Source organism: Hylobates moloch, unplaced genomic scaffold, assembly GCF_009828535.3.
Source record: "Hylobates moloch isolate HMO894 unplaced genomic scaffold, HMol_V3 SCAFFOLD_13, whole genome shotgun sequence".
NCBI classification, from domain to species: Eukaryota; Metazoa; Chordata; class Mammalia; order Primates; family Hylobatidae; genus Hylobates; species Hylobates moloch.
In genome coordinates, this window is record NW_026652288.1 from 64,226,047 (window position 1) to 64,243,406 (window position 17,360).

Consider the following 17,360-nt stretch of genomic DNA (forward strand, 5'->3'; position numbering starts at 1 on the left):
AAAGACAGGTCACCCTGAATTTCAAAGCAAAGAAAATTGAGAAACATGGCCAGGCAGGATGGCTCACATCTGTAACCCCAGCACTTTGGGAGGCCAAGGCGGGCAGATCACTTGAAGTCAGGAGTTCAAAACTAGCCTGGCCAACGTGGTAAAACCCTGTCTCTACTAAAAATACAAAAATTAGCTGGGCATGGTGGCACGTGCCTGTAATCCCAGCTATCTGGCAGGCTGAGACAGGAGAACTGCTTGAACCTGGGAGGCGGAGGCTGCAGTGAGCCGAGATCGCGTCACTGCACTCCAGCCTGGGTGACAGAGCAAGACTCCATCTCAAAAAAAAAGAAAACTAAGGAACACATCTTTATGCCACTATTTTAAGTAAAAACTATAGGAAAAACTGTGTTCTACAAAGATAGTAAAATCTAGTCACAAACTGGTACTAACATATTCCTATCTCTTTTTACTTCAAAATTACTTTCTAGAAAATCATAATCACAAAATTATATTTTATTAACTAAAGAAAAAAATAATTACCAAACCCATATCATCAGCTAAAATTCCTCCATGGACATTTTCTGGTCGGTCCTTCTCAGCAAAATTTGTTATTGTGTTATAGTATAAGTCATTTCGCTGTTCCCAGAATGGTGGAAGTTCTTTGCTGTTTTCCCGTGACACCATCCAAGCTAGAGCTTGTTTTTGATGTGGAAGCAGTGGTGTTTCAATAGCCTATAAATAAAAAGTCATAAAGGGAAATACATTAAGCCATTCCTTTTTTCACATGCAGATCCTGTGATTAAACAAAAAGTAGATTATAAGTATATTTAAACATTCTAAGTAGTCTTAAATAAAAAATATTGGTTCAATACCTCAGCTGGTTCCATTTCATGGGTTTTATCATCTTCTTTTAAATCTTCAAACAATTTGTCAAATTCTGTTTTAAGCTACAATAAACAGCAACAAGAAACAATGTAAAACAAACTAATTAAAATAATACTTGCACTTAAGTCAGATTTGAAATCATTCAATTAACTGACGTTAATGTCAAACGGGCCAGGAGTGGTGGCTCATGCCAATAATCTCAGCACTTTGGGAGACCAAGGTGGGAGGATCCCTTAAGCTCAGGAGTTTGAGACCAGCCTGGACAACACAGTGAGAGATCCCGTCTCTACAAAAAAAATTTTATTTTTTTTATTTATTTATTTTTTTTGAGACGGAGTCTCGCTCTGTCACCCAGGATGGAGTACAGTGGCGCGATCTCGGCTCACTGCAAGCTCCGCCTCCCGGGTTCACGCCATTCTCCTGCCTCAGCCTCTCCGAGTAGCTGGGAGCCGGAATTTTTTGTTTTGTAGTGAGGGTTTCACCGTGATAGTCTCTGACCTCGTGATCCCCACCCCTGCCTCCCAAAGTGTGGTTACAGGGTGAGCCATGGCCTCCATACAAAAAATTTTTAAAATTAGCCAGGGGGGGCCTGTTCCCGCAATCCAGATTTGGAGGGGGGGATCACCGGGTCATTTCTCTACTAAAAATACAAAAAAAATTAGCCGGGCGTGGTGGCGGGCGCCTGTAGTCCCAGCTACTCGGAGAGGCTGAGGCAGGAGAATGGCGTGAACCCGGGAGGCGGAGCTTGCAGTGAGCCGAGACTGCGCCACTGCACTCCAGCCTGGGCGACAGAGCGAGACTCCGTCTCAAAAAAAAAAAAAATTAGCCAGGCATGGGGGTGCATGCCTGTAGTTCTGGCTCCTAGGGATGCTGAGATGAGAGGATCACTTGAGCCTAGTAGGTAGAGGATACAATGAACCATGATTATGCCACTGCACTCCAGCCTGGGCAAGAAAGTGAGACCCTGTCCCAAAAAATTAAAAAATTGAAATTAAATTTAAAAAACACAAACTAGTCAAACACCAAAAAGGCACATAAATCAACTCTAGGATTACACTACTCACTGAAGAGCGAATGAACAGGTGCTTTAGTTGTTAGGAGGTAAAAGAATATAAAAGAGCTTTAAGTCCCGAGTTTCAGTCACAGTTTTATCACAGATAAGCTTATATGTAAGTTTCAGCAAGACTTGACCTTTATGGCCCCATGTCTTATTCCTATAAAATGAAAGGGATGAACTAAATTTAGATTGTCTCTAAGGTTCCTTCTGCCATTAAAATTCTGTGATGCTATCAGTTGTATTCAAAATATTTTGTCAGTCCTACCAGGTCAATGACATTCCATTTATTATTACTGCAATAAGGAACTTACCATGCATGATACTTTTATTATTATGCTAACTTAATTGACTATTTAAACTAGGTTAGTCCAATTTTATATCAACATATATGTGATACAGATATTTTTGAAAATTAACACATGAACACAGCAGCAGCTCAGAAGAAATCAGGCCAGGTCTAAAAAAATCAGAAGTAACCTGGGGCTTATCTACCAGAAACCAGCTCAAGTCCTTCTAACAATAAGCAGGGGAAATATGGTAACTACAATTAGTAGATAAAAGGACTAACGCTGGTAGATACAAACATCAAAACAGTTTTAATGTTATTTTTAAATTGATCTGCATTAATTTACTTTATATACTTTTTTTCAAAGAAATTCAGCATAACTCATCCTAAATTATAAATTAGACAAAGATAATGTGAAGAATTTTGAGTTAATTATTTAGCACTGCATTTGCAAAATTACTGAAAGGAGTCAAGTCTCAGCTTCAATTTTTTTCTTAAAATTACTACTTGAACATTTAAAACATTTCAAACACAAAAATATGCCATGCATAAACAGGAACATGTGTGTTTTGTATATTAGGTACAAATATTCATGTATGGATTTATTCCTTATCAGTAGTTTTTATATAAAATGTTAACATATATATATTCTATTTATTCTATAACATGTTTCATTATAACTTAATATATTTGAAGACCACAAATACCCACACGTACATATTCATCCTGCTCTTTTAAATACTAACTTGAAACATTTAAAATTCACTTTTAGATTACAAAATAAAAGAGAAGCACACCTGTTCAGTTGTCATCTGTACTGCAGCATGCACTGGCATACTATAGCTTGGTCCAGCTCTTCCAGAGCCCCAACCACTTTCCAAATTGAATCCTAAAGCTATAATTCACAAAATAAAAAGAATAAAGCCATCAAATAAAATAGGTTTTCATCTTTTATTAAGTAGCTTTTAAAATGTGCATTAACAGGGCTGGGTGCTGTGGCTCACGCCTGTAACCCAAGCACTTTGGGAGGCCAAGGCAGGTGGTTTGCCTGAGCCCAGAAGTTCAAGACTAGCCTGGGCAACATGGTGAAATTCTGTCTCCACAAAAAATACAAAAATTAGCAGAGCGTGTTGGTGTGCGCCTGTAGTCCCAGCTACTCGGGAGGCTCAGGTGGAAGGATTGTTGGAGCCCAGGAGGCCAAGGTTGCACTCAGCCATTGATCGTGGCCACTGTACTCTAGCCTGGGTGACAGAGCAAGACTCTGTCTCAAAATATATACACAAATAAATAAAATGTGCATAACAAACTGCATTAAAAGCCTTGCATTTTAGAGGTATTTTAGAAGCTAAATACTAAATCACTAAAAAATACAAGTAATTCCACATTATTTGAACAAACTCTTGCCAAGCAATCCTTTTCATTCGCTATCAGAAGATTATTTTTGCTTAAAATTTATCAAAAAGAATGTTTAAAATCACGGTTTCCAGATGTTCCCATTAGGGAAAATTAGGGGAGGGTATATATGAGACATCCTTGTATATATACTTTTTCTTTAATTTTTTTAATATCCCCTCACTCTTACTATTCTAACTGCGTATATTTTAATGTGTGAATCTATTTCAATAGAGGCAAAAGGAAAACTCAGAGATTTCCTCAAAAAGACTCCTGAAAAAAAGTGGTACCTTGGAGCCTTGAGCACAAATTAGCCAACAAACTCCAAGACAGAATAAATGTTTCATAACCCCTGCATCTTACAATATCAGAATAATATTAGGTCAAACCCTAAACTTACTTTTTGGTGCAGGACCCAATTTAAATCCATGTTTCTTCAACTGATCTGAAACCGCTTTTCTATCTTCTTCTTTTCCCCAAAAAGTCATATGCAGAGGCATGGTAAAAGCATTGTTTGCACCAAAAGGAACTACCCTATTATATTTGGGAGAAAAAGAAAGGGAAATCAGAAGCATTACTTTTTATCCCCACTAAGAATTAGTTCAATATTTTAAGTGTATCATTTACATTTTACATTGAAGTAAAGTAATAAGGAACTAGTTGGGCAGACTTGAAAGAAAAAAGGAAAAGAAATAGAATCATAAACAATCAGAAGGGTGATTTTTAGAAACAGAATGCCAGAAAAAATTCAGAAAATGGAATAAAGTGGTTTTAAAAATGCAACAATGGCCTGTAAACATATAAGTAAAATAAGTTAAATCAAAGGGTAGAGTTTGGCTAACGGAACCACTGAGGGTAGTAACTCATTCTGCTTGGAAAATGGGAAATGCAAGAACTTGTGATTCACTAAGTTATTCTCAATAACTGAAAAACCTGATAAACTGAAAAAGGAGAAAACAAAGTGAGACATTACTGAGCATTTATTTTCTCTTCCAAACTCATCTAGGATTATGATATGAATATCCTAAAAATTAGAATTTAGAATTAGAATATCAAGATCCTAAATATTCCAGATACTTAAATGGAGATCACAAGTACAAATGCCTAAAAGAGAAAAGGTAACTGAATGACTGAAAGAGTTTAGAAAAAGAAAAAAGAAAGAAAACAGGTGATAAAACTGGGAGAGCATATGCCCTAGCTACAGGGAGAGTTCCAGTCAACTGTTGTCATATGGAAGTGACAACTCATCCTGCATTGCCAGATTTTCCACTTGTCAAGAGAAAAATAAGTTTTTTGTATTTAAGGAAATAAATTAATATGTACAAAATGCAGACTAGCTAGCTATTTCAATAATTAGTACTAAACGAAAAAATGTCTAAAACACTGCAGGGCAAAATGAAATTCACCTACATCATATCAGAGAATACCAGTTTATAATCTCTGACATAAACAAACACTTCCAGGCCGGGCACGGTGGCTCACGCCTGTAATCCCAGCATTTTGGGAGGCCAAGGTGGGCAGATCACCTGAGGTCAGGAGTTCAAGACAGCCTGGCCAACATGGCAAATCCCTGTCTCTACTAAAAAATACAAAAATTAATTGGGCATGGTGGCAAGCACCTGTAGCTACTCGGGAGGCTAAGGCAGGGAGAGAGTTGCTTGAATCCTGGAGGCAGAGGTTGCAGTCAGCCGAGATCACACAACTGCACTATAGCCTGGGCAACAGAGTGAGACCCCGTCTCAAAATAAATAAATAAATAAACAAACACTTCCAAATTCCTAAACCTAGTTACCAAAAGATTTGGAGAAATGGAATGTACTTCCTAATATTTGAACCAAGGTCTATTTTCTCCATGGTAATAATTCCATAGGAAAATGAGAGGACAATTGTTTGATGGCTGGGGTGGTAGAAGTATGTAAAAGGAGAAATAAAACATTTCTTTAACATGTACCAAAAGTACAGTGATAGAAATTGTTAGCATAACTTTGTAGGCTCTAACAAGAAGCCCTAACAAGTTCAAAGATGACTATAATTCACAATTATTAAAACTAAATTCTGAAAGTACATTACCCTTCAATTTGTGCCAATTTGTTGTCCATGATATAGGCCAAAGCACCTGCAAGCTCTTTCTTTAAATGGCCAACTTGATTTCCATTCACATTGTTTACTTTAATTGCATTCTTATCATAAGGGTTATTAGGATCTCGTTGTAATGCAACCATTTCATTATTATTAACCTAATAAAAATGATAAACAGATAATATTACATTATAAATAATAGACAATAACTTTGTTATACTTTATCTGGGATTTCCATTCATTTTTTAATGCTACTGCTAAACACTGCATATAAGAAAAATATATTTTCTAGACACAAACTACAGAAATATTAATATATATATTATTATGATTCTTTAATATTATTTTTCTAATCTATATTCATTAGGAAGTTAACAAATCTTAATGTCTAAAAAATAGTCAAATGTAAACTAGCAAATTCAAATTATCTAAAATTTTCAACATCATAACTTCTGAAAAATAGCCAACCCTTATTGAGTGCTTACTATGTGCCAAGCATTGGTCTAAGTACATTGCACAGACTGACTTTTTAAATCCTCACAGCTCTATTGGGAGGTACTATCATTATTCCCATTTTACAAATGAAGAAACTGAAGCACCGAAAAGTAACTTGCCCGAGGTCACAAAGCTAAAAGGTAGCAGAGCTAGGATCTGAACCCAGACAGGGTGGTTCCTGAGCCTCAATTCTCCAGAATATAAAAGTAAGGGAATAAGGCATTTATAAGTCAGGATGAAACTAGGTAAGAAAAACATATCCAGCCTTCAACTCATGCCATTCTGATTCTACTTTATTAAAAACTGTATGATGTAACTTAAATATTATGATGTATATTTTTAAAAACTGAAGGAGGGTAACACAATAAAGAATGGTAGAATAAGGACTTTCAAAAATTCCTCAATAAAGGCAACAAAAAACTAGATAAATTATTGTCAGAATCAAATGTTTCAGAACACTGAGAACTAAATCAAAGGCTTGCAGAAATCTGGGTAACATTTATTCAAGAATAAAAAGAATAAACAGCTGAATATCAGTACTTCAGTCCCATCCCCAGCAATACTGTAGCCTTTAAAAATAATAGCTCGCAGCCAGGCACAGTAGCTCACACCCCCAGCACTTTGGGAGGTCGAGGTGGGCAGCATCACGAGGTCAAGAGATCAAGACCATCCTGCCCAACATGGTGAGAACCCTGTTTCTACTAAAAATACAAAAATTATGGGTGTGGTGGAACGCGCCTATAGTCCTAGCTACTCGGGAGGCTGAGGCAGGAGAATCACTTGAACCCGGGAGGCAGAGGTTGCAATGAGCTGAGATAGCGCCCCTGCACTCCAGCCTGGCAACAGAGCAAGACTCCATCTCTAAATAAATAAATAAATAAATAAATAAATAAATAAATAAATAATAGCTTGTTGGGATCCTAGATAAAGCCTGGCAGTCACCAGAAAAAATCAGAATGGAGTTACAGTTCTTTCAGAGATTCATTCCAAAGAACTGTTATTCTCCTGAAGTTCCCCAGAAGACCCCACTTGCAAGGCTGACTGTATTTAACCTCTGAGCTCACCAAGTACAAAAAAACCTCCCTTGGGCAGATGTTTGTCAAAAACAATTTTACAGGAAAGTGTTTTAACTTCATGGCTGCCTGAGGCAGTGGATAACAGCTGAAGCAAAAAAACAAAAAGGCTTATAAAGAAGAGCTAGGGAATGAGATGTCTGTGAGGGCTTTGAAAAGCTCCAATGTATTTCCGGAAATCTAGAAGGCCATAAGCAAGCACAGAGCTGGTATGCATGACCAGGGCTGTGCGCATTCTGAAGAAAGACCTGAGAAGGCCCTAAATGCTCACCTTTGCCTGAACTTGAGGCATTTAAACAAGCCAGAAGTGAAAGCTAAAGCAGAATTGTCAGGGGCCTTAGAGTGTTGAAGGAATGCCCTAACATACAGAAGTTCTCAGCAAAGAATGTACGATTTATTTGTTCCAGCACAATCATTAGCTGACTGCAAAGCTAACCAAGTACAGACTTCAGTGACCACACACAATAAAGGATAGACATCACAGAATTAATTCAGAAAAGTCAGTAACAAACACACACTAATTACAAAACTCAGCAACAACAAACCACCCTGATTTCCAAAGTTGCCACATTATTTAAAATGTCAATTTTTCAACAAAAAAAGTACAAGACATGCAAAAAAATAAGCAAGTATGGTCTATACACAGGGAAAAAAAGCAATCAATGTCAACTGTCCCCAAGAAAGTATAGATGTTTGACATAGTAGAAGAAGAATTTAAGTCAGTTATTTTAAATATGTTCAAAGGGGCTGGGCATGGTGGCTCACACTTGTAATCCCAGCACTTTAGGAGGCTGAAGTGTGAGGATCTCTTGAGGCCAGGAATTTGAGACCAGCCTGGGAAACATAACAAGACCCCATTTCTACAAAATAAAAATAGAAAAATTATCCAGGTATGGTGGTACGTGCCTGTAGAACCAGCTACTCAGGAGTCTGAGGTGGGAGGACTGCTTGAATGCAGGAGTTCAAGGTTACAGTGAGCTATGATCATGCCACTGCACTCCAGCCTGGGTAATAGAGCAAGAACCTATCTCTAAAAAAATTAAAAAGTTCAAAGACCTGGCCGGCCGCAGTGGCTCACACCTGTAATCCCAGCACTTTGGGAGGCCGAGGCAGGCGGATCACGAGGTCAGGAGATCGAAACCATCCTGGCTAACACAGTGAAACCCCGTCTCTACTAAAAACACAAAAAATTAGCCGGGCGTGGTGGCTGGTGCCTGTAGTCCCAGCTACCCGGGAGGCTGACGCAGGAGAATGGTGTGAACCCGGGAGGCAGGGCTTGCAGTGAGCCGAGATCGCGCCACTGCACTCCAGCCTGGGTGACAGAGCGAGACTCCGTCTCAAAAAAAAAAAAAAGTTCAAAGACCTAAAGCAAATCATTTCTTTCGACATGAAAACGCATTTCTAAAAGCATGGAAACAATGTCTCACCAAACAGCAATTCTAGAGTCAAAAGGTACAATAACTGAAGAAAAAATTCACCAGAGAGATTCAACAGCAAATTTGAGCAGGCATAAGAAAAATCAGCGAAGCTGAAGATAGGTCAATTGAGATTATACAATCTAAGGAACAAAAAAATGAAACACGTAACAGAGCCTCAGAAACTTGTAACATCAAGCATACCAACACACATACATAATAAGAGTACCATAAGGAGAAAAGAGAAAGGGGCAGAAAAAATATTTAAAGAAATAACAGCCAAACCTTCCCAGTTTGATGAAAACCACTACTCTACACATATAAGAACTCAACAACTCCAACTAAAATAAACTCAAAAGAGATCCACACCTGGTCACATCATAATCAAACTGTCAAAAGAAGTTTGAGACCAGCCTGGGCAAAAGGGTAACGACAGTTTCTAAAAAAAAAAAAAAAATTATTAAAAAAAATTAAAAATAAATTTTTAAGTATAATTTTTTTGTAATTTTTGTCCTATCTCATTAAAAAGTATTTAAAATAATTATAAATCTTTGTTGATAGGTATACTACATATATAAAGATATAACTTGGATAACAGCACAAAGGCAGGCAATAGGATGGAGCTGTGAGCAAAGGTTTTTTGGGGGTTTTTTTGTTGTTGTTTTTTTGAGACAGAGTCTTGCTGTCACCAGGCTGGAGTACAGTCGCACAATCTCGGCTCACTGCAATCTCTGACTCCCTGGTTCATGCGATTCTCCTGCCTCGGCCTCCCGAGTAGCTGGGACTACAGGCAGGTGCCACCATGCCCAGCTAATTTTTGTATTTTTAGTAGAGATGGGGTTTCACCATGTTGGCCAGGATGGTCTCAATCTCCTAACCTCGTGATCCGCCCACCTTGGCTTCCCAAAGCGCTGGGATTACAGGTGTGAGCCACCATGCCCAGCCACAAAGTTTTTTATATACTGTTAAGTTGGCACTAATCCAAACTAGGTTCTTATAAATTAAGTTGTTAATTGTAGTCCCTAAAGCAATCATAAGTAACTCAAAATATATAGTAAAAGAAACAAGGGAATTAAAATGGTACACTAAAAAAAATCTATTTAACATAAAAGTGAGCATTGGAGGCCAGACCCAAATGCCACATATTGTATCATTCCATTTACATGTAATGTCAAGAGGAGGCAAATCCATATACACAGGAAGAAGACTGATTCATGGTTGCCAGGGATTGAGGGGTAGAGGTAATGGGAGTGACTACAAATGTGAATGAGGCTTCTCTTTGGAGTAATGAAAATGTTTGGAACTAGATTGTAGGGATGGTTGCACAACCTTGTGAGTATTCTAAAAACTACTCAACTGTACACTTTAAAATGGTAAATTTTATAATAAATGTATCTCAATTTTTAAAAATTCCTTGAAAATATACAAGAAAGCTGCTTCAAACCTCTCCCAGCATCTGTCTACTGACTCAAGAGATTACAGCCAGAACCAAACAGAGTATTAGACAGATATTCATCTCTAGACCTTTAGAGATATTATCTATGAGACAGAGCTATGTTCTCTCGCAGTCACCACCCCTCTGCCACTGCCTACAGGATGATCTTTTTTAAACCGGATTATGCAAATCCTAGAAAATACATAACCAAAAAAAAAAAGCAGGGCACAAAACTAACAATTTTAGAGCATTTCATCTCAAATAAGGTATTACATAATTGTAATTTATCATAAGCTATCATTAATTACGATTAGTTAACTGTCATTACAAATAACTAATTACTAGAATTTTAAATAAAATATATATAAGCCAAAATATTGGAGACTATAAAAACAAAAACATGGTCCCAGCAGCAAGAAAAAATAGGACATATAAAGAAACAAAAAGACAAAGACAACAATAACAAAAGGAATGAGAATTAATCATAACAGTATAGTCATACCCTGCGTAACATTTCAGCAATGACAGACCACATATATTATGCAACAGCTGTTCCACAAGATTATAATGGGGCTGCCCTATGGAAGTGTACCATTTTTTATATTTTATACAATATTTTTACTGTACTTTTTTCATGTTATATATGCTTAAATACACAAATGTGTTACAATTGCCCACAGTATTCAGTAAAGTAACATCCTGTTCACTCTATGTTTCCACAAAGAAATCACCTAACACTTTTCTCAGAAAGTATCTTCATTGTTAAGCAACACATAACTGTATTTTAAAATAGAAAAAGAAATAAATCACAGTATAAAATAAAGCCTTTGATGGGTCAAAAAATAAATTTAACCATATGCTTATTGAAAACACACTTAACAAAAAAAACAAAAAAAAAATAAAAATAAAATAACAATAAAAAAACACCAGAGTTAAAAATAAAGAATGCTACTATATAACAAAACTTGGTGACTAAAGGCAATGCAATACTTTACACGTTTAAAGATTAAAAGATTAAATGACTCAAATTAAGTGCTCAAATCACCAAGTCCAAAAGAAAAAAAAAGAAAATGAACCTAAAAAAGAAAAACCGAATGTAACAGAGTAATTATTAAGCCAAGAAACATAATCATTAAGAAAAATCCAAGAGAGGCTGCCTTGAAAAGAAATAATGTCATAGCTAATCAATAAAGACACAAATGTGTAACGCAAAGAATAAAAACAGGAATATAATCACCTTTTTAAAAAAGTTTTTTAAAAGTTTTTAAAAAGTTTAATGGAGCCAATAAGGCATATAAAATTGTGTTCTGGCAGACATTAAAAAAATGGCACATTTTATCAAAATTTGACAATTCAGAGTAAAGGGTACTGAAATTTAAGGTTCAGAGCACCAACTTAAAACAACCAAAAAAAATGGTTATTCAACCTGGAAAGAGTAACTGGAACCAAGGCATAAAGGGGAGTTTAAGTGTGTGTTCCTCCAACTCAAAATCCTTCAGGAATAGGAGTTCTGGCCACTTGTTAGCAACACATCACACCACCAAACCCCAATTCCAGAAAATTACAGTTACAATTTTATAAGGATAAATGATTATTATGCACAATTCTATGGGAATAAGTTTGAATATCTAAATAAAATGGATGCTTTTCTTCAAAAATGTAACTAACCAAAATTGACCAAAGAAGTACCTAAATTATGCTGAGTGAAAACGCCAGACTTAAAATAGTACGTACTGTAGAATTCAATGTACATGAAGTTCCAGAATAGGCAAAACTTATTTATAGTGATAGAAATCAGACTTGTGTGGCCGGGCACGGTGGCTCACGCCTGTAATCCTAGCACTTTGGGAGGCCGAGGCGGGCGGATCACGAGGTCAGCAGATAGAGACCATCCTGGCTAACACGGTGAAACCCCGTCTCTACTAAAAATACAAAAAAATTAGCCGGGCATGGTGGCAGGCGCCTGTAGTCCCAGCTACTTGGGAGGCTGAGACAGGAGAATGGCATGAACCTGGGAGGCGGAGCTTGCAATGAGCCGAGATCGCGCCACTGCGCTCCAGCCTGAGCAACAGAGCGAGACTCCGTCTCAAAAAAAAAAAAAAAAAAAGAAAGAAAAGAAATCAGACTTGTGGCTGCCTAGGGCAGGAGCAGGGAAAAATGATTGCAATAGGATACAAGATACTTTGAGGGAGACGGATACAATCTGTATCTTGATTGGGGTAGTAGTTATCAGGTATACATCTTTGTCAAAACACTAGGATCATACATTTAAAATATGTACATTTTATCATATGTAAACCACATCTCAATAAAGTAGAAAAAAATTAAAATAACAAGTATGCAAAGATAGTACCTCAATTTTTATTACTTTTTTATAATAGTGATTAACTCAAAAATGTCTATCAATAAGGAAATTATAAGTCCAATATAGATGATATTCCTAATCACATTAGGCATAATATGATCTCATTTTTATTAATACATAATATGATTCCAATTTACATGCATATGCTCACAGCAACAAGTGTAGAAGATAAGTTATGGTTCTGGATGATAGACTTTAGAAGATTTAATGCTTTTTTAGCCATTTAAAAATAATGAACATGGCTGGGCGTGGTGGCTCACGCCTGTAATCCCAGCACTTTGGGAGGCCGAGGTGAGTGGATCACCTGAGGTCAGGGGTTCAAGACCAGCCTGATCAACATGGCGAAACCTCATCTCTCCTAAATACAAAAAATTAGCTGGGCGTGATGGTGCATGCCTGTAATCCCAGCTACTTAGAAGGCTGTTGCAGGAGAACCGCTTGAACCTGGGAGGTGGAGGTTGCAGTGAGCCAAGATGGCACCATTGCACTCCAGCCTGGGCAACACAAGCAAGACTCCGTTTCCAAAAACAAAAAAAAACAAAACAAAAAAAGAACATTAATTATAAAATAAATGATATCTCAACACAGTGTTCCTGGAAAAAAATAAAATTTAAAATATATATATTTGGCAAAATAAGAAAACTGATGATTACTTTTTATCAACACACACTAGAGTTTACCGACATCACAGAAACTATTCTCAGATCAAAAATACTGATTGCTCTAAGATCAATAACTACCATAATCTAGTATTTCATGGTGGTATAAAATAATTATCGAAAGCAATGTAAGTTTTGAAAAATTAGCACAAATCTGAAACATAAAAGCTCAGAAATGCATATGAGAGCCAGAGATATATAGATGTGAAATAAGAAGTGATAGATTTCAAGAATCTATTAGAAAAAATTAGAGGCGGGGTGCAGAATCCCAGCACTTGGGGAGGCCAAGGTGGACGGATCACTTGAGCCCAGGAGTTCCAGATCAGCCTGGACAACATGCCAAGACCTACAAAAAAATACAAAAAAAATACAAAAATTAGCTGGGTATGGTGGTGAACGCCAGCAGTCCCAGCTACTCAGGAGGCTGAAGTGGGAGAATTGCTTGAGTCTGGGAGGCCGAGATTGCAGTGAGGCCAGATCAGGCCACTGCACTCCAGCCTGGGCAACAAAACGAAACTTGGTCTCAAAAAAAAAAAGAAAAAAAAATCCAATTCGCTTAAGTGAAAGAGAAAATCACACTGGCCTGAGAATTCTATGCGACATTAGGATATGGAGAGAAACTATATATTACAAAGATTTTAAATTCAGCCCAACTGTCATTAAGTCCTTCATAACTTTCATTTTATGAAACTGTCATTCATAAAATGCCACAATTATGAAGATATAAAAACTTAGGAAATATTGTCTCTTCCTAAGGAATCTCCTAGACAACACATTTCAGACAATCAAAAAACAATTTGAAAAGTTCCAATGTAAAGGAAATACGGGAGAAAAACAAATCCAGAACATGAAACTCCCAAGGAATCTCCTGCTGAACATGCTTCAGACACCCAAAAATAAAAAAGATTTGAGAAGCTTAAACGTAAGAAACATACGGAGAAATGAAAGAATAAAATCCAGAAGATTCCACAAAATGACCTCCTTTTTGCAACAAATCGATGACATGAACAAGGCGCTGGGGTGTGGGGGTGGGGTGCTACCCATAATAACCAAACATAAAGCACTGAGGCCAAGTATAGTGGCTCATTCCTGTAATCCCAACACTCTGGGAGGCTGAGGTGGGAGGGTCACTTAAGGTATTTGTTATTTTTTGCATACAAATATTTAATTAACTTAAAGTAAAAAAAAGATTAACCGTACACATCACCTGCTAATTCTCTTATTTTCTAGGTTAACGCCAGAAATATAATCAAAATTTAACTTAGTTATCTACTATTATACTCACTACTCCCGTGTAATAGCGTAGTCCAACCACATGACCTCTCAAACTTCCAAATAAAACGGAATCTAGTTCTTCATCAGTAGTTAGAAAGTCATCTGGAGGAATAACATCTTGGAATTCAAAACGTGGAAAGAAAGTTGGATATGAGAGGCGTGGAAAATTTCCATGAACTCCATACTGGACAGTCTGCAAGTACTTCCAAACTGGATCCCTATTTTTTTTTAAAGGCAAAGAAAAACAATATAATATTTAAGTATTTCCAAAGACCATACGGGTAGTTTTCTCAGGCTTTACTTCAGCAAATAAAATCTTACATGGGAATCACGGTAAAGATTAATAGTTAACTCTCGTTAAAGCAGGAATTGCAGTGCGTGGAGAAGGCTTCTAGGAACTCTACCTGTTTTCAATATTGGCTCTTCTACCTGCCCCCTAGGTATTCAAAATGAAAAGCCTAGTCAGAGTTCACTAACCTCTTTCCCAGTGGAAATCATCTAAATTGAAATGTATATGATGTCTGTAACTACAATTATGGGCCGGATGCGGTGGCTCACGCCTGGAATCCCAGCACTTTGGGAGGCAGAGGCAGGTGGATCACCTGAGGTCAGGAATTTGAGACCAACCTGGCCAACATGGTGAAACCCTGTCTACTACAAATACAAAAATTAGCCGGGCGTGGTGGCGCCCATATGTAATCCTAGCTACTCGGGAGGATGAAGCAGGAGAATCACTTGAACCCGGGAGGCGTAGGTTGCAGTGAGCCGAGATTGTGCCACTGCACTCCAGCCTGGACGACAGAGCGAGACTCCATCTCAAAAAAATAATTAAAAAAATAAAATCACATGCCAAAATTTCAATAGGGATTGAGCTATAAAAGACTTACAAAAATACAACTATTATTGTACCGGAAGTTGTTTATAATTTTCCAGAAAATAGATCCAGCATCCATCACTGTAACTCCCTCCGAACAGAACACTTCTTCTGGTATCCAAACCACGCCACCGTGGGAAATTGGCCCCAAGCCACCCGTACCCGCCTCCCGTCGCTGGTTTAAGCATAACCCCAAACCTGTTACATGTAACTGTTTCGGGAATGACCATAAACACCAATTTGGACAATGAAAAGTGAGGGGGAGTCTACTGGAGCATTGCAAAAAGTTTCCATTCTCCTAAGAACAGTCGCTTATTTGCGCTGCGTTTTCCTTGGAAGTGGCGCATATCTCTACCAGCTCCTCTGCAAATACGTATCTGCACGTCTGTGCATACAGATAAGCTGTGAGCCACTTGGGGACAAGGGCTGTCTTACTCGGCCCTCCACCGAGCACAATGCCTGGCGCATAGTGGGTATCTAATGGATGTTTTGTTGCATAAAGCACGGGCCGAGAGGCTTTAAGCCCCAGGCCCCCCACAGTCGGTGACAGAGATTTCCCAAGTCCCTAACACGGGACTCGCCCTAGGAGCCCCTACTCGCCAGCCAAGACAATGCATTTATTTCTCCCGCGGCCACATATGCGACCAACAGAACGAATACAGCTGCACAAATCGCCCGGGGAACGCAGAGGAACGCGGGGAAGGTCAGGTTCATTTGGGGACGCCTCCAGGCCGATAGCTCAAGCGCCCCACCCCCTCCGCCCCCTTCACCTCTTGAACATCCAGGACATGGCGCTGAGTGGGATGACAAGAGGAGCGCCTCGGCTCCCCTGGATCGTTTTCGAGCCGCCTCGATACGCCTCCTTTCAGGCCCCGCAGCCCTGAAGCCGGAGACAAATTCCGAGCGCCGGATCAGGAGCGCACGACTGGAAGATAAGTCGCCGCGAGTCTAGTCAGACGTCGACGCCGTCTCCTTCTAGCAACAATCTGGGAGACCAGCGTCGCTCTGTGACTGGCACTAGGAAAGCCCAATCACGAAGAGGAGAGTGCGGAGCCAAACCAATCAGAGCAGAGAAGGGAGGGCAACTCCGCCCCGCTGCCATTCAAAGACGGCGGGGGGTCCCAGCTGCAAGGGTGGTTCCATCCGGGTTCTTCCCCGCCCCCAAGGCGGGCGCGCGGGAAAGCCACGAGGCCCCAGGAGTGTGACTGCGGTGCCTGCGTTTTGTTTGATTCCCTTCCTCAAACGGAGGGAAACGACTTTCCTTTACCCTACATGTCCTAAGACTGAACCCCATTCCAAAGGCTCTACCATATCCTTCCTCTTATTTTCTCCTCATCTAATGTGGCACGTAATAGGGCCTTATATTGAAGGAGCTCCATGGTTTAGGAGACCTGGAGCTACCGGCGAGATACTTTACTTCATTCCCTGTGGTGAACCCTGGGGACTTTCGCTCCAAATTTTCATGTTAAGCCTCAGCATGTGCATGAGACACAACGAGTTTGGAAAATCTTAAATGGAACTTAGAGTCCCCTCCCCACCTCTTTTTGTTATTTTTAAGGAAAATTTTCCTTTCTTGGTGCAGGAAACCCATCACATGTTTATTACAGCTATGGGGGCGTTTGCCTGAAATGGTGGACGGGACCATTTTCCCCGTGGGCACTTGGCTGCTCCAGCCAAGCGGGGGAGGCACTTGTTTTTCTAAAGGAACTGCAGAGGGGCGCTCTGAGGCCCTCCACTGCTCACTTTCCAGAGTCTGAGGTGACTGGAAGGAGAATGCGGCCCTGGGAGCGTCAGCTTTGGACCAGCTGCAGCTGACGCCTGGCAGGGCTGGTCGCTGCGCGTTGAGGAGGCTGCTGTCCCCGAAGCTGGCCTTTTAATCGCACAGGGCGGGAAGCTGGTGGTGGCGCTGAGCTGCACAGGCGGTGCCATGTAACTGCCAGATAATACTTGCCCGTCACAGAGAGGTCCACGTTACACGCCCGTCAGCACAATAATATTAGGGGGTCAGCTTTTCTTTTCTTTTTTCTTTTTTTGTTTTTTTCTCTTTTATTGAGACGGAGTCTTGCTCTGTTCCCCAGG

The 17,360-nt window shown here is 39.2% G+C and overlaps 1 protein-coding gene across 6 annotated transcripts in view; it reads right to left on the reverse strand.

Annotated features, from left to right (window-relative positions):
• The window catches only part of HLTF (helicase like transcription factor), a 56,479-nt gene extending 40,210 nt beyond the window's left edge, over nt 1-16,269 (reverse strand). For 3 of the 6 annotated variants that reach the window (XM_032173806.2, XM_032173805.2, XM_032173804.2), the window contains exons 1-7: nt 16,052-16,269; nt 14,418-14,625; nt 5,682-5,848; nt 4,012-4,145; nt 3,017-3,114; nt 864-938; nt 532-723 (exon numbers count right to left, since the gene is read on the reverse strand). In XM_032173806.2, the coding sequence (XP_032029697.1) occupies nt 532-723; nt 864-938; nt 3,017-3,114; nt 4,012-4,145; nt 5,682-5,848; nt 14,418-14,625; nt 16,052-16,071 (894 nt within the window). In that variant the 5' untranslated portion in view covers nt 16,072-16,269. The remainder of the gene's footprint in view (nt 1-531; nt 724-863; nt 939-3,016; nt 3,115-4,011; nt 4,146-5,681; nt 5,849-14,417; nt 14,626-16,051) is intronic. The other 3 variants (XM_032173803.2, XM_032173802.2, XM_032173801.2) reach the window with 1 other exon arrangement.
• Between the last annotated feature and the right edge of the window lie 1,091 nt (nt 16,270-17,360).